The sequence below is a fragment of the Acinonyx jubatus genome, chromosome C1 (genome assembly GCF_027475565.1).
Source record: "Acinonyx jubatus isolate Ajub_Pintada_27869175 chromosome C1, VMU_Ajub_asm_v1.0, whole genome shotgun sequence".
Taxonomy (NCBI): domain Eukaryota; kingdom Metazoa; phylum Chordata; class Mammalia; order Carnivora; family Felidae; genus Acinonyx; species Acinonyx jubatus.
The window spans coordinates 152564053-152585198 of NC_069381.1; the positions used below are offsets into that span (position 1 = coordinate 152564053).

Below are 21146 nucleotides of genomic sequence, written 5' to 3' on the forward strand. Positions count from 1 at the left end.
AAACTTTTCTCATCTCTGTTACTTCTTTTCACCATCCATCCTAGCTCTGGCCTCCATTAAGTCATACTGGCACTCTTGTCAAAGTCTTCTAACTTTCTCCTTCCTTTGATCCATGTAAGATGAATTCATTATCCCTGAGCCTCACTTGAAAATTATTTAATGGATTCCCACTGATGATCAAATATTTTCCTTACCTTGGTATTCAAATTACTCCACAATCTACATTTCCAGTTTAAACTTCCCTAGCCGCCTACCCTTCATCCCAACCCAACTAATACAATACCAGACACCTGAGATGCCTTTGGAATCCCTTGCTAAGTATCCCCCTTTCTGGAATATTCTTTCTTCTACAAGGTCTGGTTCATGTAGCACTTCTTTCACGGAGCCCCAGTTCACCCTCCACATTAGCCTCCAAAATAAAGATCAACATTTCCACTTTTGAATTTAAGAATCAGAATTCCAGTGCTGGCCAGGACCATAGAAATAATTTAGTATGGTATTTTCTGTTGGCAATGAGAAAATGAGGCTAAAAGATTACGATCAGAAAGTAGACTAGAAGTGGCACCTAGTGCTTTCTCTTTCCATTCTACCTCACTGATTCACCTTGGAGTTGCTCCCATTTATCTGGTTTCAGATTGCTCTGGATTAGAGTTACTTGCATTCCTGTGATCTTGATAGATGAGAGGCTTTCCTTTTTCTAATTTAAGATGCAAAAATATATTATACTTCTCCAAGGCCTTGAATGCTTTGAATATAGGAAACAGAGTGCTTTGGGTATAGGGAAAAAAAAAGGTTGATTGAATGAATGAGAGGAGTAAAGATTAACTTAGCATTTATTGAGGAAAACATACTCTTTAATGTTAGTTTTGGTTATGAGATGAGACTAAAGAACCTGACACAACAAAAAGTTGTAGGTTAGCCAATAAGTCTGAGAGGTTTACTTTGCAACAGGGGATTTGTTTTGTGTTAAAATGAACTCCATGTAATTCGTGATCACACGAAAGAGCAAGCAAGGACTCTGAAGCAGTGTCTTTCAGGATATGGTCTGCAATGTTGGCATACGTTTGGTCCAGAGGAAAGGTTTATTTTTATGAAGATAAAAACATTAAATATTGGAAAACATTTGGCACAGTATTGGGCAATTTACTGTACAAAGGTCCATCATATCTAAAATTTCATGAAATTAAGCAATAAAGTTCAGAGAAAGGATTGCCTTTTTCCAGGACCCCTAAGCCATTCCTTGGTTCAGCACAGAAGGAGGTGTATTAATTCTTTTCAGGCTCTAGAGATCTGCAGCAATTGGTTCCCATGAGGTGAAGGTACTGGGAAAAGATGGCCTGAATAAATTGGGAAGAACAGATAGAGATTTCAGGATGCAGAAAAGAAGATGTCTAAGGAAGGAATTATCTTAATACTAGAGGTTGCTTCTTTTCACAAATGCTTTGTAAGACACCAATAGAATTTCTCTATTTTAGCACAATCCAATCTTATAAAGACTCTTTCCATATCTAGTTCATTATCTGCATTTTTATTAAATCAACACAAAATGAAGGATTGACAATTAAGTATGCAAATTAATGTTAGGAATTTTGATACATGTAGAAATGTCTTGTCTGAACAAATTATCTCTGAGCTTCAAATAATACTACTCATGGATTCTAATGCTTCTCTAGTCTAAATACAAAAACTACATGAATAAAAATCAAAAGCAGGCGAGGTAAAATCACATCTTTAAGAATAAAGAAGAGTAATGGAATCTTTTAAAAAGCTAATGACTACATTTGTGTTGTGGGGTTTAAGATAATTGTCTTTGAGAGATGCGATACTTCAATCATCTAAACAAAAACTCCAACTTGATCTCTCTCAAAATAGAAACTCTTCTTCTTGTACATTATTTTTAAACTTTAAGAATAAACAATAGATTTATTTTTATTTATGTTTTCATCATGTTATCTTCTAAGATCCTAAAAAGTTATTTGGGAGTGACTTACTCTAAGAACTGGGTTTATACATTAAATTCTATTTAATACACGTGATAAGACATTTCTGTTTTGTTTCTAGGTGGGTATTGTAGTCTGTATAGTTCGAATAAGTGGATTTTTTTATATTAACTTTTTTTCCATTTATAACACAAATCACATGTGCTTACTCAACTCTTAATATATTTTGCCTCATTACATTTTGAAAATAACTCTCCTAAACTTTCATTTAATAAAAACGGAAATGGTCACACAATCAACACCAGTCTTATGAAAGCTGGAATATTGAACCCTAGCATCTGCTCATACGTATCAACAAGGCAGGGAATTGCCTGCTGGCATCTGGATGGCAGTTTTCAGGACCCAGAATCAATGTAAAAAATGGCAAGGGTTTTATGTCTCAAACAGCACCATCAATTGACAAGTTAAAATTTCCACGCATTCATTCTAAACCAGGTCCCCCACCCTCACCAATCAGATAATCTCCCCATAAATGAATAACTCCATATACACATAACTAAATCATATTCAGTGAAACTTAGTAAAGATATGAACCGTTGGTGATCAAATCCACACAGGGTAAATTCACAAAGGTATTTTTCTCAAAAGAAAACTTAAGGCAATTGAAAATAGGGGATTCGAATATAGTGTACTTTTCCCTATTGTGGTGAGAGAGTACCGTTCCCAATCCCTCCCTCATCCCACTACACAAAGTCACAGTGAAAGGATGAAAGGTAGCAAAAGGGGTAATACAGTACCCATAATAAAGGGCTGAGGGGAGGAACCAGCGCTCCACCCCATCCAAGTTGGAGCAAGATTATCCTATATAAAATAGAAATATATAGTTTGTTATTAGTTAGAAATCTGATATGACAGAACATTTGGTGTTACTTTTTGTATATGATATGGTCTCTGTCTGTTTCCCTATTAATCAAGACTTGAGTTCTTTTGAAAAAGAAGGTATCTAAGATTTCTTAGATTAGGAAATCAAAATTACAAATTTAAGTACAAATTTTATTTTACTCTAGATATTCATGACATCAATTCACTCAGTTCAATTTTACAAGTTGAAAAATTTGGACTGGAAATTTGAAATACAATAAATGTTTAAAAGCTGTCAGCCAGAAATGTGCATAAAGCATGCAAAACATAAAGTGCAACGTGATGATAATTTATTCCTTTCTAACTTCTTATCAAGCACTATACAACATGCTTTGTTTGGTAATGTTGCATAAAAGCACATGCTTGAAAAAGTGACAAATCAACAGAAATAAAATGAGTGCTTGATTTATACTCTGACACAGCTATTGTGGTTTTATGCTGCTAAGGAAAAGAATAAAATGAGAGTTTCTGAATGTATTCACACTGGGAAATATCACTTCCCAAATATAATCATCATTATTATCTCTATCTTCACCATTATCCATATTTACATTTTTACAAAGTAAAACAATCCAAGCACCAGAAGCACAAAAATAGAATTAATAATTGGGTTATTTTGTCTCTACAATGCCAAACACGTGTTGAAATGATCAGCCATTTTAGGGTTGTGTATATTCTGTCATTACGAGGCAAGGAATTACATTCATAAATCCTATAATTTAAATGCTGAGTTCATCTCCTATCAGCACCAATAAGAAGTTTATGTTTTTAAAATTCTCAGTTGCAAAAGTCAACCTCTCCTTATAATATAAAAAGCATTATTGATCAATAATTAGAGATAAGGTTATTTCTGTAAAAATCAAACATAGACCCACAGGACCAACACTGCTAATGGAAATAAAGTGTTCAACATGGGAACATCTGGCCATTTGATCATGGATTTAATACATTTTAAAAAGGTTAAATTTGGAATGTTTATAACAGCTTCAAATACTTATCATTGTTCAGATTTCGGAAGACTTTCAAAAGATATTACTTTGATTCAGGCAATATGATTTCAATTAGAATGTATAAAAATAATACTTTTCTCAAGAACTGAAACTGCCAGTCTGAAACAAAAGAAAGTGACATTTTAAGGGGAAAATAAACTTAATGTTTACATACCCTGGGGAGAATTTCCTTTTACATTTTAGTAAATATGTGAAGATCTCTGTGAGAAATAAAATAAGACTGCATTATATTGTGTTAAATTGTTTCTAATGAGGAAAAAAAACTTTTTATATATGTTAGGGAAATTAAAGACAAGTCTCACGTTCTTAAAAGGTGACATTTACAATAAATTCTATTTTAAAAGAACACAGAAGGCCATCAACAAACCTAGAAAATGTAGATGGAAGTCTTCAGTAAAGCTTAGTTTCCATAAACAACTAAACCTTAGGCAGAAAAAAAAAGCAATGTTTTTTGTTTTGTTTTGTTTTGTTTTGTTTTTTTTTTGAATCACACTTAATTCAGTAGCTTTGTTTTGGTAAAAGAATATTTGATTTTTTTAAAGAAGGAACTTTTTTTTAATGTTTTGCATCTTATACATCAATGCTTCATGAATTTTAAAAAGGTATGGAAAATAGTATGTCAATAATGGCAACATTTTTAACCTGTTATGAATCATTGGGAATGGTTGAATTGAACTCCTTCCTTAAAAGGAGTAGTATAACATTTTGTGTGACTCAAGTGAAATTTGAGTTATGCTTAATTTATGAATCATCTATAGTAATGAATAAAAATGATATTTTCTGTCCATTATGTTATAAATGTTTTAGTTTTGAAAAATTGTGTGGATTTACATATAATCTTTAAGCTACTATTACTATTTATACAAATTAAAATTATTAATGCATTTATAAATTGAGGCCATATTAAACATAAATTTTTTAAAAGTTTAAAATTCAGCCAATATTTAGTATCTACCCTTGACTATATTCGAATAATGCACACTTTGGCATTATACAGACAAAATTGACATTAAAAATTTTTTTTCCTTTATTCATACATAGGCACATGTGTGATTCAATTATTTTCAATAAAACTTGTTAAGTACAATTTAGTTCATCACAAATGAGAAGCACGTAATGTAGAATTCACTTCAGTTGATTATTATCATATCATTACACCTAGAACTTTAATAGTTCAGCTGTTTTTTTTGTACATAGGTTTGTAAGGAAACTCCCAAAATAGATTAGGAAATAAAGTCATTTTAATAAGCACAGCAGATAAATGATATTGTATCATTTCAAGGGAGGCCTAAATTCTCTTGCATATCACCCAGAAGTAAATATGCAACAGATTAAATGATAAAGTAGCACTTTTGCAAGGATTTGCCATTCCTTTTGCATGCATGGTTTTCCTTTTATAAAATTTGATTTAATGTAGTTTAATTTAATTTTGACTACATGTAATACTTCAGGTTCCTTCATTTTTCCTTACCCTCATCCCTTCAAATCGTGATAAGGCTCTTAGAGGTCTCAGAGCTCTTAGTGTCCTGAGAGATTTGATGGCACCAAGTTCTGAATAACCCAAGGCATTTGCTGTTAAACTGACCAATGAAACCTGTGTAAGTAAATAAATAAATTAAATCATCATTCAATTAGTATTTACTACGTAATATAATAAATATGATTTTTGCTTAGAAGATAAATCATTGGGGGTCCCTGTGTGGCTCAGTCGGTTAAGTGTCCGACTTTGGCCCAGGTCATGATCTCATGGCTTGCGAGTTCAAGCCCCGCATCGGGCTCTGTGCTGACAGCTCAGAGCCTGGAGCCTCTTCAGATTCTGTGTCTTTCTCTCTCTCTGCCCCTCCCCCCCCCGATCTCTCAAAAATAAATAAACATTAAAAAAATTTTTTAAAAGAAGATAAATCATTGCACCTTTTAAAATTTTAAGGAAGTATTTTCAGTTTGATGCAAAGAAAGTAGCTTTCAGTATGTTAATTAAATCTAGCTGAATAAAAAACCTTAAATGTCATGTAATTTATTAATTGCTCAACTAGTAAATAAGTTTAATACATTCAACTAAATTTATTACTAATAAATTGGTTGAGCAATTAAAAAAATGATAAAAACTAATTCTAAAAAAGGAAGAAATTGAGGTATAAGAAAATGTCATTGGTTATCCTTTATTTTATTTTATTTTTAAAATTTATTTATTTATTTTGAGAGAGAGAGAGAGCAGGGGAGGAGCAGAGAGAGACAGAGACAGAGAGGGAGAGAGAAGGAGAGAGAGAGAGAGAGAGAGAGAGAGAATCCCAAGCAGGCTCCATGCTGTCAGTGTGGAGCCTGTCATGGGGCTCAATCTCATGAACCGTGAGATCGTGACCTGAGCCAAAATCAAGATTTGGACGCTTAACTGACTGAGCCACCCAGGCATCCCATATCCGTCCTTTATTTTATTAAGTTGTTGCTGAATTTGGGGTTTTGCATGGTTAGTAATAAAATACAGAAACTGCTATTGTATCAGAAAAAGCGTGAAATCTTAATCCTGCATTGTATGTTCAACTAATTATAACTGATACTCTCAGAAAGCAATAACTTGGCACATTGATTTCACAGTTGATTTTTGAAAGTGATTTTTTTTTGTCTTGCTAAAACCTTCTGTTTTCAATTCCCTAAAGTTTATCCTTATGTAAACAATATAACTTCACATGTGATTCCATCATGAAATTCCTCAAAATTTTCTATGCTAACTTACAGCTTCTGCCATGGTTACCTGGCTGAAAATGGCCACAATAAATCTTTACCAAATAAATAAATCAATGAATTTACATAATTTGTATGAAATACGCAAGTACTAAGAAATAAAAATGTTAGCTGTCTAATTCTCTAAATAAAGACTTTATCAAAACTCCATATCCAAACAGAGTTACAATTTCTTTGGTTTGAAAGTGCCTAGTATAGGACAGGTTCAAAAACATTGGACACTATGTCCAAAATGTGCTATCATTTTTTAATGCTTTTTAAAGAGGGTTATACTGATCCTAATGAGATAATTAAAACAGAATATTGAAAAATAAAAATATTTTTATTGCAAGATGACAAAATTCTCTATAGAGTTTTTTTTAAATATATTTCAGGCTATTGAAACTACCATGTTGTATACCTGAAACTGATGTAACATTGCATATCAACTACAATAAAAAATAAATAAAAATAAAGTGCTTATAAGCTGACAATTAAAAAACTCAAATTACAATAATAAATATAATCATCAGTCTTTCACTAAAATTTCAGACATGCAATAATCATAATAGAGAAAAGCAAAGCTCAGGAAGTTTCAAAAAGGTAAAATTATATTTATATTTAAGATGTAGTGTGAAAAATCTGGGGAGTTGAAATATGATATAACTTCTAATGCTTGAAACCTCGATGTTAGAAATATTTTCTTTTGTAATGATGAAGCAATTATTCTTTTGAGGTTTTTCTTAATTTATTCATTTCACAGTAACATTATTAAGCTTTTTAAATAGCTCTGGCTTTGCCTTTGTTCAGAAGTAAAGAGATATAACCTATGAGTGACTTTTAGCTCTAGAAATACTTTCCACAGCAAACCTGCATAGTCCTGCTGGACTATGTCATCTATTATCTTTTATTATCTATTATCTATTATTGTCATTTATTATCTTTTGGGGATAAAACTGTTGCCTACAAAGTCCGCGATATTTCGGACACACTTTTCTAAAGCTGAAATTATGTCAAACTGATAGCATGAAACATTTTGCTTAATAAATCTCCAGAGGCAGCCACCTGTTTTAGGGTAGATGAAGTATTATTAATGATTGGGCATGTAAATTCTGTGAAGGGCTGTTTGGTACATTACAGGCCTGTTGCAAGTTGAGTCTATATCCCACAGAAACTCCTGTTGCTGCATGAAGTAGAGCTTTTCCCTACAGTCTGTACACTTTACTGCCTCTAACAGAGTATCATCTATACAATCTACCCTTTAAAAACTTTGCGTAGATCAAAGAGAATTTTTTAAAAAGTGACGGTAGCTCTCACCATCATCAGTGTTTATTGAGTGCCTTTATTACTGTATGTACCAATATCACCATTTTAGAGTCAGGAGCCAAGTAATTTACTCAGTGGCACACAACCCATCAGCGATGGGGCTGGAACTCAAATGCAAGTCTATCTGACTCACAATATAAGGAATTTAAACAACATACCCAAAAGCCACCATAATTCCTTACCACCCCCGCCCCCCCCGCCCCTCCCCCCCCAAGGCTGAACCAATACAAACTAGCCTATTTCTTCTAAAAACTACAACACTATGATTCGGTGAATTAGTTTACTGCCTATTAAGTAGCATATGCTGTCAACTCAGCACAGTGGTCAGAGATCGACTGTTTTAGAATCAGTGTACGGATTAGACAAACTACCATGGAAGTGAGACAAAGATGTGGAGGATACCTACATCAACAATTAAGAAGTCCAGCCAACACCAGGCATTCGTGAAATATGTTTGATAGCCATATGCCACCCATTTTAGAAGCATTTCCAGAATGAAAATATAAGTGAAAACCTTGTCAGCATATTCCAACATCGTCTTAATTGTCTTTCGCTGATCAATATATATGTCTTCAAATGCCTATAAAGAAAAGTGATATATTTTAGCTTTCTAAAACTAGTATACTCTATGAGCTATTTTTCTGATCAGAAATATATTTTCCCTGATTTTATATGTATACATATGACATTCTGTTGGACTAGGAGGGCAGAGGAATAGTAGCTATTGCTGTTTTTTTTTTTTTTTTCCCTCTCAAAGATCTTTTAATGAATCAGGGGAAAGTTATACTCTCCATCAATATTATAGCCAGAAGAAAGAGGTAAAAGCATAATTCTCATGAATTAATTTGACTTGTTCAGGAAATATCTGATGTTATATCCTGGGGATGGGGATGGTGCCACCCCAACTTGAAGTTACATATTTCTTTTGTTTCATTTCTTATGCTTCCTCCAGTTGATTTTTTTGCCATTAAAAGGTTGAAGAAATAAAAAGTGAAGGCTTATATTTTTCATAAAGCAGAAACTGTAATCAATCATCACATAGCCCAATTTTACTACGTAGTTGGGCTCATTTGTCGCCCTCCCCTACATTTTGTTGATAGTTTATGTTTCTTAGCAGAGATGTAGCATGACCATGATAACAAGATGAAAATATTTCCCATTTATGTTGCAATATGTGTCCTTCTAATATGAACTCTTTATACTTTACACCTGAGTCTCACATTCATTTCAGGGGCAAAAGACTATTTCTTGTCTAAAGTGACATGCAAAATAAGTTTATGTCATCAGAGAATATGCGGGAGAATATAGGCTTATGTTCTAATTATAAACATAAGCTAAAGAAACTTAAGTAATTGTATTTCAATCAGGCAAGCTCATTTTATCCATCTTCTCTCTATCTATCTATCTATCATCTATCTTATCAGTCATCTTATGGCTTAAGTATTCTATTTGCGTCAGTGTTTTCTAAAATGTTATCTATATGTTATGCTTTATATTTTTGTAAGTGATTTTCATACCAATATAAATTAATTCGATATAAAAAACATCTTCGTATACAGAGAAACAAATCTTAGGCATGCTGCCCAATATTTTTTGTTACCAACATTCATTGTTTCTTGAGTAGTGTAAGAACAGTGGACACAATTTAAAAGGGACAGAGAAGTAGTCCCTAAGGACTTAATGACTGTCCATAAAGAAATAATAAGAATACCATTCAGAAACAAGGTTCGTAAGAATTTAGAAGTTATACCATCACAGGGCTTCCTTTAACTACACTGAAGTTGTCATGTTTACTTTCTTATTAAAATATGAGTAATTGAACATTTATATTCCTTGGTTATAATGAATAAGCTGGAGGGACAAATTTTCTAGGCTACTTAAGAATAAGAAAAAATTAATAAATAGCTTATCAGAAATTATACATATACATAGAAAAATAAATCCAGAAATAAATAGTTGAAACATTAAGTCTAAAATCTGGAAGATATGATGTGGGGGTAATTAAAAATGTGTTGAAGACAGGTAGAAGAGAGGGGGTGTGTGGGTATGAGTGGGTGAGTGAATGGATGGTTGGATGGATATAGAGATGTATGTGTATTTAAGGAAGAAGTCATAAGTAGAGATAACAGTTTAAGGTTTGCCAAACAGGTGATGGCTGACGCCATGAAAATGAAATTGGATGTAGAATGAGGGTTTCGGAAAAAATGCATTGGATAGTAAAACAGTGTAATAGAAAGATTAGTAAGTCATCAGTATGAGATTATTTTAAACTTAATATTGTACCACTTTTGCTTAATGTTCACTCACCAGAGCACCACTGCTAAGGAGAATCATGAAAACAATGAAGGTCTCAAACCAGTTATGCTCCACTATTCGGAAACACGTTCTTCTCAGGTTCCACCATTGTTTTCCTCTGCCTTCCTCCACACTGATTTGACAACATTTGAATCTTTGTACGCAGCCTGCAAGCATAATATTCAAACAGGAGTCGCTAAAGTAACTTCTGCTCCAATAATATTCTTTGGCATGTCCCTGATTCCTCTTTTCACTACAGTTACCATCTCCACCTTGTTAGGATAATTCTCTAAGCCTGGAGTAATAAGAGCACATTCGTTAGCTGTGCTCTTTGACATTGTGAAAATTATTCAGCCTCTTTAAATGGTGCCCTGGCTAATAATACCTGCTTTTTCTGCTTCTACTCATTGTCCAAGAGAGAACTTTGTAAAGCACAAATGTAGTCACTCTAGTAAAGGACTTCAAAGTAGAAATTAATAATAAACAGAAAACTTCGTTTTTATTTATTCTATTTATATTTTTTTAAAGTTTATTTATTTTGAGAGAGAGTCAGAGCATGCAAGCTGGGAAGGGGCAGAGAGAGAGGGAAAGAGAAAATCCCAAGCAGGCTCTGTGCTGTCAGCTCAGAGTGACATGGGGCTCTAACCCATGAACTGAGAGATCATGACCTGAGCCGAAGTCAAGAGCCTGATGCTTAATCAACAGAGCCACCCAGGCACCCCAGAAAACTTCCTTTTTAAGGAGGTTATGGAATAGTAATGTAGATCTCTCCCGACAATGTTTGTTACTGTTTAGTTTTCTTGTGGTGCTCCTAAAAGAACTCACATAATTTTCAACTTAATTTAGTCCACTAAAATGCGGTTGCTTGGTTCTGCTTTGATTTGTCATTTCCTTCTTTATACTGCGTTACTCACTCAAAAATAAGAATTAAATCAACAGATATCTGCGAATGCCTTTGTAAGCATCATGAAAGAAAAAGTCACTTTTTTTAAAAAAAAGATAAAAAGAAACAAAAGATACAGAACATGGACCTTGCCACCAAGAACCTTACATTCTTGTTTTCAAGAAAAGATATAAACACAGGAACCCTACCTCAAGACAAAAAAACAAAAAATTAAAAAGAAAAAGTCAAGTATGCTGGAAGAAGAGGGAGATAGGGGAGGAAGAAAGGCAGGGAGGAGAAAAGACAGTAAAGATACATATAACAGTTCAAAACAGAAAGAGGAAAGCTCTCACAAGATAATATATGAACAATCATCAGGTGAATTAAATGCATATATTTATTATAGCTGTTCAGAGGAATAATAATCTCTTTTACACCATGGTCAGATGAAGGTAGTTTTGAGAAGGACTTTGGGTGACATGTGGAATTTATATAGGAAATACAAGGAAACAATGTATATCAGGCCTATGAGGAAGAGATCACTATATAGAGAATATGCAAATATATTCATATCTTTAGTATATGTGCTGCCGAAGTGAGCACTATATTCATATCTTTAAAACTCAAATTCCCAAGAAAATCAGACCATGGGAAATACTAGTCATGGGGAAGACAAAGCTCTTAAGCCTATTGTCCATATTGTACCAGGCTCAACCAGCTTAACTGTTCAGGTATCAGGTATGGGGTACTGCTTATTTCCTGCTTCATCCAATGAGCATTGGAAAATGGTGATTTTGTTAAAAAATACAGTTTAGCATTTGCAGCTCATGGAACTTTGTCAGAAAGCTATTTAAAAAAATTTTTTTTAATGTTTTTATTTCTGAGAAAGAGACAGAGAGACAAAGTGTGAGAGTGAGGGAGGGGCAGAGAGAGAGGGAGACACTGAAGAATCTGAAGTGGGCTCTAGGCACTGAGCTATCAGCACAGAGCCAGATGCGGGGCTGGAACTCAGGAATCCTGAGGTCATGGCCTGAGCCAAAGTCAGGAGCGTAACCAACTGAGCCATCCAGGCACCCCCAGAAAGCTATTTTAAGGCAAATTCTGTGTACGAGAATTTTGACTAGTATTTAAGGTGCCAACTTATTGTGGGGCACCTGGGTGGCTTAGTCGGTTGAGCGTCTCACTCTTGATTTTGGCTCAGGTCATGATCTCACAGTCATGGGATCAAGCCCCACGACAGGCTCCCCACTGGGTGTGGAGCCTGCTTAAGATTCTCTCTCTCCCTCTCCCTCTATGCCCCTCTCTCTAGAAATAAAAATAAAAAAGATGCCCACTTATTGTGAAATCACCATTTTACTTTTAAAAATATAAATCAGTCATTTGTTTTTATCACATTAAAATATTTTTCTCTAAGACACATACCATATGGTTTCACTCTTATGTGGATCCTGAGAAACTTGACAGGAACCCATGGGGGAGGGGAAGGAAAACAAACAAACAAACAAAAAAAGAGGCTAGAGTGGGAGAGAGCCAAAGCATGAGAGACTGTTAAAAACTGAGAACAAACTGAGGGTTGATGGGGGGTGGGAGGGAGGAGAGGGTGGGTGATGGGTATTGAGGAGCGCACCTTTTGGGATGAGCACTGGGTGTTGTATGGAAACCAATTTGACAATAAATTTCATATATTAAAAAAAAAAGGTAGCAATAAAATTTGTCAACTGCAATCACTAAAAAAAAAATAAATAAATAAAATATTTTTCTCTATTGTCATGCTCTTTTACACATAGTGAGCAGAGATAACCAAAAATAACAATAGATTTGAAAACTGTTAGCCTATTAGTGGTAATTCAAATAGATCTACTAAGGTTCTATTATATTATGAATGATCCATCTTGGGTGATCACAGCTAAAAAAAACACCCCACATTCTATAAATGGAAGATTAACATGAGGGTCATTTTCTTTACCTTCAGTGAAACAGGCTTCAGGTTCAAGGGTTTCCTCAGGTTCCACTACAGGCTGTTCTTCTGCAGGTGCGCCAATGTCTACAGTGCTGCCTTCAGAGGAGCTACTGCTTTCATTAAGTTTCTGTGCATGAGATAGACAGAAAAAGTAAATCACTTTAATTTTAGTAATAGCCTAGGAAGAAAAGATTAGTGCTATGAACTGATGCTGGATTCTCCTTGAACTGAAGAGATTTTAAGTTTAGAGCAAAAGACGGATTGACTAAGAAAAGGAATCAAGGAAATGTTATGGTATTCTCTTTTCCATAATTCACATGTAAGCATGAAATCAAATTATTATATTGTGAAGTTACAAATGACCGTCAGAAACATGTATTAAGCAAACCACTCTCCTAAGAATTAGAGAAGCCCCAGAGGGAGGGTGAGGGGTAAGGAAAGTTAGTATAACTGATCTCATTTTACACATAAGGGAACTGAGGCCCAGGTGAAATAACTTGTCTAATGTTACATAACTAGTAAATGAGGAAGCCAAGATTTAAGGAGAATTATTCCTGAGCCCAAAGCCCATGCTCTGTCATTTGTGTGACCACACTGTTTCCGAAACAGTGTATTGACACTCTGACAATTTTTCCATCAATTTAAAACTGAAAATAATCCATAGAACAAAATAGCAAGATTAGTCTAACAGGTGAAGAGAATCTACAATTCACTCTTGAAGTGAAACACTAAAACAAAATGAAGACACCTGTTAACACCACAAACTAATGGAATTTTATATAATACAAATATAATGGAATTTTATGTAATGTAAGTATTCAGTATCTTCATGGAAGCTTTTTGGTAGCTGTAGACATGAGTTCTATTTGATTCTTTGTTTACAGTAAATCTGCCAAACTAATTACATCCTTTTCCTAGGGCAAATGCCATAATAATAACTTATGTGCAAGCAATAATAAATCTCTTTGCTATATAGTATTACTTTAACTCACAGGGAAATTTTTTAAAGGAATACTTGCAAAGTCTTTAAGAATTTTGGACAAATATACCTTTTAACAATCACAGTTCTTCACATATGATGCCAGATATCTGGCTCCATATCAAACTTCATATCCATTACTAAATACCATTGTTAGTTACCTAGATTTCAGATTTACAACGAGCAATTGTGAGTGTTAAGATTAAAAGATGTGAACCTACATAACATGAAATTAATTTTATCAAATGCCCAATGGCTCCCTAAATAGCCTCCTTTGAGGTGACTTGCCTGGATGATGATAAAATAAATTGCTACTTTTTTTTTTTAGCACAGTTTCTAAAGGTCTAACTAGTTCAGATTTTCTACAGATGAGAGTGCTATTGCCAATACATCAAACTTTATTCTTAAGAATATTCTTTAAAATAAGCTATTGTTGGGGCCCCTGGGTGGCTCAGTCGGTTAAGCATCTGACTTCAGCCCAGGTCATGATCTCATAGCGCGAGTTTGAGCCTCGCGACAGGCTCTGTGCTGACAGCTCAGAGACTGGAGCCTGCTTGGATTCTGTCTCCCTCTTTCTCTGCCCCTCCCTAGCTCACGCTCGCACTCTCTCTCTCTCTCTGTCAAAAATAAATAAACTTAAAAAAATAAAATAAAATAATCTATTGTTTGACAACTTAACTTTGTATATGGTACCAGTTACTAGGTATAGACAACGATTTTATAGATGCTTACAAATTAGTTTCCAAACACTTGTCAAGCAATGTAAGTATATTCTACAGTCTGCCTGAACTACTGTTAAGAAAGTAGAAGTGTGCCTAATGTTACTCAAAATCAACATGCTCTCAAAGTCATGACTTACTTACTTATTTATTTATTTATTTATTTATATTTATAAGTAGACTTCACACCCAGCACAGAGCCCAATGCAGGGCTTGCGCCCACAACTCTAAGATCAAGACCTGAGCTGAGATCAAGAGTCTGATGCCCAACCAAGTGAACCACCCAGGCACCCCCTAAACTTACTCCTTTAACCAAGTTTCTGATTCTGGTTTTTGTAGTATCATTCTTTGAACAAACGGACTCCAACTCTCATTTATTCTTACTCTTTTCCAAAATTGACAGTAATCTATAGTCAAATTTGTTAAATTTCACTTTTGAAATAACCCTTCTCTCATTCTCATCTTCCAAATTCTTATGAGCTTTCTGTTCATCCTTGTCACCTCTTTGGAAAGCTATCCATAATAATTATCACCCTCATGCTAGCCTCACGTAATTCTAGAACTTTGTGGACCATGAAGCCTGCTCTATGCTAGGTGCCCAATAAATATTTGGTGAATGAATACCTCTGTTTCATATTTTATTGCCAGATGAAGCTTTTTGTCTCCAACTTAGCACTCCAACCAAATTTTCCAAATCTATCCTTCACGGTAGCTGTGCTTAATTTTAGTCAAGGTGAACTTCTTAATGTTTTCTGGCTGTAGCTTATAGTGGTTATTTTTGCCCATCATTGTGGAAGAATAATAATTACTCTCATCTAAACCCCCTTTACCACTTTGTTTGCACAACACTTTGGGCCCATACTACTTTTTTTTTTAAATCTAACCTCCCTTTATTCTAATTGACTTACTACATTAACAACAGTTGGCATTCTCTGTAAAACACAATGACTGATATGCTTGGTGTGCTGAAATTGCTCAGCTGGTTCTATTGTATCACACCTGTGCATTTCTGCTTTCATCAGGAGAGTTGTTTACTTATCAAGAATAAGTTATGTTTGGGGGCACGTGGTGGCTCAGTCAGTTGAGCATCTAACTCTTGATATTAGCTCAGGTCTTGATATTGTGGTGGTGAGATCAAGTCCCTTGTCAGACTCTGTGTGCAGCCTGTTTGGGATTCTCTCTCTCCCTCTCTCTCTGCCCCTCCCTGACATGCTCTCTCTCTTTCTGTCTTTCTCTCTCTCAAAATAAATAAATAAACATTAACAAAAAATAAGTTATGTTTGTTTTCAAGTCAATTTGTACCACTTTAGATTAGCGTAATTGTGTAATTTACTCTTAAATAATTTTATAAAACGAGTGAAAGAAAGTTAGTTGTTGTTGCATCCATAAATACTAAGTTGAATTCATTGCATAAGTTTAATAAAGGCAAATCTCCCCCAACCATATACATACAAATGGAAAACAAAACTTGTAAAATTAGGTGTGAATAATTGTTTTTTAAAAAAGGAGGGGGTACTGGGGATATGCATTTCTGGAAGGACGCTAAATTCAGGTTGCTTCACAAGGTTCTTAAAATCTCTGTCCTTTTTGAAAAAACCTAAACTGGAAATCCTAGATGATAAATTGTAAGTGTGGCCCATGCCAAAGTGATGCTGCACAACTGCCAATGATAGCACAGGCTAGAACAAGAGGCCTAAGGTAACATTTTCATGCAAGTGTCTATCAGTTTTCAAGATGAAGCAGTTTAATGTTTGAGATCTAGAAGGAATTCCTGTACCTTTCAGGAGTGGGACAGGATTGCAAATTAGATTTTATATATTTATTTATTTATTTATTATTAAAATTTTTTTTTTTAAGTTTTATTTATTTTGAGAGAGACAGAGACAGCATGAGCGGGGGAGGGGGAGAGAGAGAGAGAGAGAGAGAGAGAGAGGCAGAGAGAATATCAAGCAGTCTCTGCACTGTCAGCACAGAGCCCAACACGGGGCTTGAACTCATGAAACCATGAGATCATGACCTGAGCTGAAACACAGTCAGAAGCTTAACCGACTGAGCCATGCAGGCGCCCAACAAATTAGACTTAAAAAATTGTATTCGTATTTGGCTTAAATAACTTACATAATCAGCATTTTGCAAAGGAAGCCTGGTAAGCCGTATCATGGGAGGATAGTCCCCGATTCCCTTACTAGTCAGGGAAATTTGCCCCAACTTTCAAGTCAAAATAAAATCGGATAAACTGACAAGTGAATGTTAGCAAGATCAAACCACAGACAGGTGGGTGCAGGCTAGATAATCTACTAGAGATAAACGATGCTAACCAGAGAGAAATGTCAGTGCTTTTTTTTAGAAGTTTACGTATGATGTAAATCAAGGAGTATTTAAATGTGAAAGAAGAAAGAAAAACAAACAAAATGAAACAGATACAGAAAAAACTGAGCTGAAGTGTTACATGGGAGGCAACGAGGATTTTGACTGATGAGCTAAATAAAGAACATTAATAAATAAATTTAAAAATTAATGAATTAGACAATAAATGTATTAAATAAAAAATAGATTAGAATACATAAAAACATTAATAAATAAAGGCACCAAGACCTTTCATTCAAACATAAGACGGTTAATTAACAAAGACAAGACAGAAGGGCACCAAGATGAAACTTAAGTATGTAATGCTTTTAGTTCTACTTGGTCAGTGACGTACTTCAGAATTTAGAGAAACGGTGTTTTTGCAGATGATGAATTGTACAGTTAAATTCTCAACCAATAATCATGTAAATGTATAACATTCATCTTGCAATAAAAGGTGAGTGTCTGTCATTCTTACGGAAGAGAGGCTTCCAACCTATGTTCTGAGGAGACGGAGACGTCAACCTTAGGAGGAAGATAAAGGCCAACCAGGCAAGTTCCAGGCAGAGCAGTTCCATTATCGTGTGCTTTACACATTCATGATACATGAAAGAATTTGTTTAAAAAACACAATTGTTGGGGTGCCTGGGTGGCTCAGTCGGTTAAGTTTCTGACTCTTGGTTTGGGGTCAGGTCATGATCTCACAGTTCATGAGATGGAGCCCTGAGTCAGGCTCGGTGATGACAGTGCAGAGCCTGCTTGGGATCCTCTCTCTCCCCTTCTCTCTGTCCCTCCCCTGCTGCACATGGGCACACCTAGGTGCTCTGTCTCTCAAAATAAATAAATCAATAAACATTAAAAAAAAGCCCACAATTGTTAAAAAGTATTAAAAAACTAGAGTTGAATCAAAACCTGGGAATATGAATGCCCAAATTTAATAAGAAGATACTAAAATGGAAGAAAAAAAGTGTGGGTGAATATTAGGGAAGATTATATGGAATTTAGTAACATGGTTTTCCATGGAAACAAGGTGATAGGTGGAAAAAATTCCCGAGATCTAAGAATCCTAGATAAAAACAACTTGTATGCAAACTAATGCACAGAGATATAAAAACAAAAATAAAACATTTTTAGAATTTGTCACTAACACCACCCCTAACTGGGAGGTTATATCAGTTGGAGAGAGAGTATTTTTGTGGTTTGAGAAAATGAAAGCTCTTTCAGAGGTTTTAGTCTAAAGACCTGAAAAAGGATTGGCAATATGACAAGCAATATGCAACAATATCTCTTCTTTATGTCTGAAAAAATACTTCCCTGGCAGTCCGTGGTAGTAGAATTCTGAGTTTGTGTTAGAATTCTGGCCACTGTTGTCATGCCCTCCAATACTCCCCACCCTTGCATGTGGGCAGGGCCTGTGACTTCCTTCTAGCCAACAGAATATCGTGAAGGTGATGGGCCACCACTCTCCTGATTATGTTACCCTGAACTATGTTAGAAACATGCTCCTTTCCCTCTCTTTTTCTCTCAAGAAAAAAAGTAAACTGTTTTAACTTCCTTATGCTAAGTACCAACAACCATGCTTATGTGGGCAGCAGAACATGAAAGCTGCACTATGTGGAAAACATACACTTCCAATACAATAAATTTTATAAATTATTCTGAAGTTTTTGTGTTTTTGTATTTTTTTTTTACTAGAAGCTTATAAGAATCAAAATGGAAAATGACCCTAGAGAACTTTACATTCAGATTAGAAAACTGGACCTAGATGGTACAACTGGTATAATTGACCTGGCAAACACACACAGTTAATCTATCGTTAAGTTAGGGTTCAAAACTCCTAACTTAAAAGTTCTTTTTAGGGGCGTCTGGGTGACACAATGGTTAAGCGTTTGACTCTTGGTTTGGGCTCAGGTCATGATCTCAGGGTCGTGAGATCGAGCCCCGTGTTGGGCTCTGTGCTGATCATGGTGCCTGCTTGGGATTCTCTCTCTCCCTCTCTCTCTGCCCCTCTCATGCTCACTCTCTCTCTTTCTCTCAAAAATAAATAAACTTTAAAAAGTTCTTTTTAATTGGACGTGCTGCCTCTGTGTATATTTCATTATCACACATCACTGTACCCATTATGTACATTGTTTTATTTGCATGCATGCAGAAAATATGCATGAATTGTTATCATGTTGCAAGGTTATTCACATATGAAGTCGGTAGATGTTGTAAACTATTTTACACAGCCAGGTCACATCTGTAATTCTCACCATTTCTCAGCTGATCATTCCAAGAACTTTTAAAACAGTCTATGGCCTTCAGTTGAGCCTTTCTTCAATCCACCTGCCAGCAGAAGCTGGTGTGATGCTTTAAGACAAATCACCTTCTGACTAAAATCTATAAAGACTCCCCCTCATTTCTTTGGTGTCTGCTAAAATTCCCTTGTAGGTAGGGGCTCCAGTGGCCCTGCTGCAGAGACTAATAAAGATGTGGTTGGCTCTAAAAAAAAAAAAAAGCTAACCTAGTTTTTTAGGTTAGTCACCTGTGGGTCACCAACAACCTCATCTTTACACCCCTCTCCTGGATCAGACCATAGTAGTGGGAAGAAAGCCCCTAATAATGGGGGTTCAACCTCTCACTTTCTGTATGGTTTTGCCCAAATAATTCCCTGGGCCAGTCTCTTACACGTAAAATGAAGGAATGATCTCTAAAGTTCTTGCTGTAGTGTTCTACCACTCTGTAGTCTTTTAGGATTTGAAATGATACAAGAGAGATGTGATACTGAAAATGATAAGAAGGCAATGCAGGGAGAAACCTGGACTCAGGGAGAGATACGCAGTAAGTGCTCAGGGTGGGTATGGCTGCTTTGTGCATAGATGAGTCATAGGTGCTGGGTCTGTGTCTAGAAAAATCCCATGATCATCTCTGGGCGAGGATGGGAGAAGCAAAAATAAATGCTACTCCCACCTTGGAAACAGAGAAACCATTCACATGTAACTGGGCTTTTAAGTTAGCTTCTGTACTAGTCCTATGTGCAATATTCATGTAATCACTAAACATTTATTGGGAGATACTATATTCTCAGATTTGAGTTAAGTTTCTGTCTCCTAGAACCCTTTCATCAGCATAGTGAATTATTGCATTATTTGCCTGTTTTTGTTTCTTTTCCTTTGCTACTTTGTCCCCCTTTTTATTGGCCAAAGCGAAAAGTACAAAGTATTTTATGGTTACTTTAATATTAGTTTATTAAAATGAAGGTTAAAGATTCTTGAGGTTCATTTCAGTTATGTTTTTTTCTTCTGTCAATCATCCTTGTCTTTTGCCTGTTTTTCTACCAGAGTGTTTGTGTTCTTACCAGATTGCAACTGCACTTTATAAACAGAAAATCATTTGAGTTTCCTTAACATGTAATTTTTCCCGTTTGTATTAGTTTTCTACTACTGTGTAACAAATTTCCACAAATTTAGCAGCTTCAAACAATACCAATTTATTATCTCACAGTTTCTCTAGGTCAGAAGTCTGGTCCCACATAGCCGGATTCTGTGCTCAGGGTCTCAATGGGATAAGCTAAGGTGTTGACTGGGAATACAGTTCTCATCTGAGGTTCAAGATCTACCAAACTTATGGGCTATAGGCAGAGTTCATATCCTTGCGGTTTTAAGGCTGAAGTCCCTGCTGTCCTGCTAGCTCATGGCCTTGAACCATTCTGTAAGTGGAGGCCACCACACTTCCTTGCCACATAGGCCCCCATAGGCAGTCTTTCTTCCAAGCCACCCAGAGCATCTCTCTCTCCCCAGAGCATCTCTCTCTCCCTCAATTACTCTTACATGACCAGTGGGAGAAAACTGCTCTTAAAGGGTTCATCTGATTAGGTCAGGTACACCCAGGATAATCTCCCTTTGGCTATAAACATAACATAATCACAGGAGTGGTACCTCTTCATAATCAGATTTCAACTGCACTCATAGGCTGGGGATTACCCAAGGGCAAGAGTCTTCGGGGTCATCTTAGGATCTTGCCAACCATGCCAAACTCTGTGTGTTTTATTAGTTTTCTTTTCTAAG

The 21146-nt window shown here is 35.5% G+C and overlaps 1 protein-coding gene across 6 annotated transcripts in view; it reads right to left on the reverse strand.

Annotated features, from left to right (window-relative positions):
- The window catches only part of LOC106982887 (sodium channel protein type 1 subunit alpha), a 147555-nt gene that overhangs the window by 15524 nt on the left and 110885 nt on the right, over positions 1–21146 (reverse strand). For all 6 annotated transcript variants that reach the window (XM_053215218.1, XM_053215221.1, XM_053215220.1 and 3 more), the window contains exons 18-21: positions 13060–13180; positions 10223–10377; positions 8322–8495; positions 5343–5465 (exon numbers count right to left, since the gene is read on the reverse strand). In XM_053215218.1, coding sequence (XP_053071193.1) covers positions 5343–5465; positions 8322–8495; positions 10223–10377; positions 13060–13180 — 573 coding nt within the window. The remainder of the gene's footprint in view (positions 1–5342; positions 5466–8321; positions 8496–10222; positions 10378–13059; positions 13181–21146) is intronic.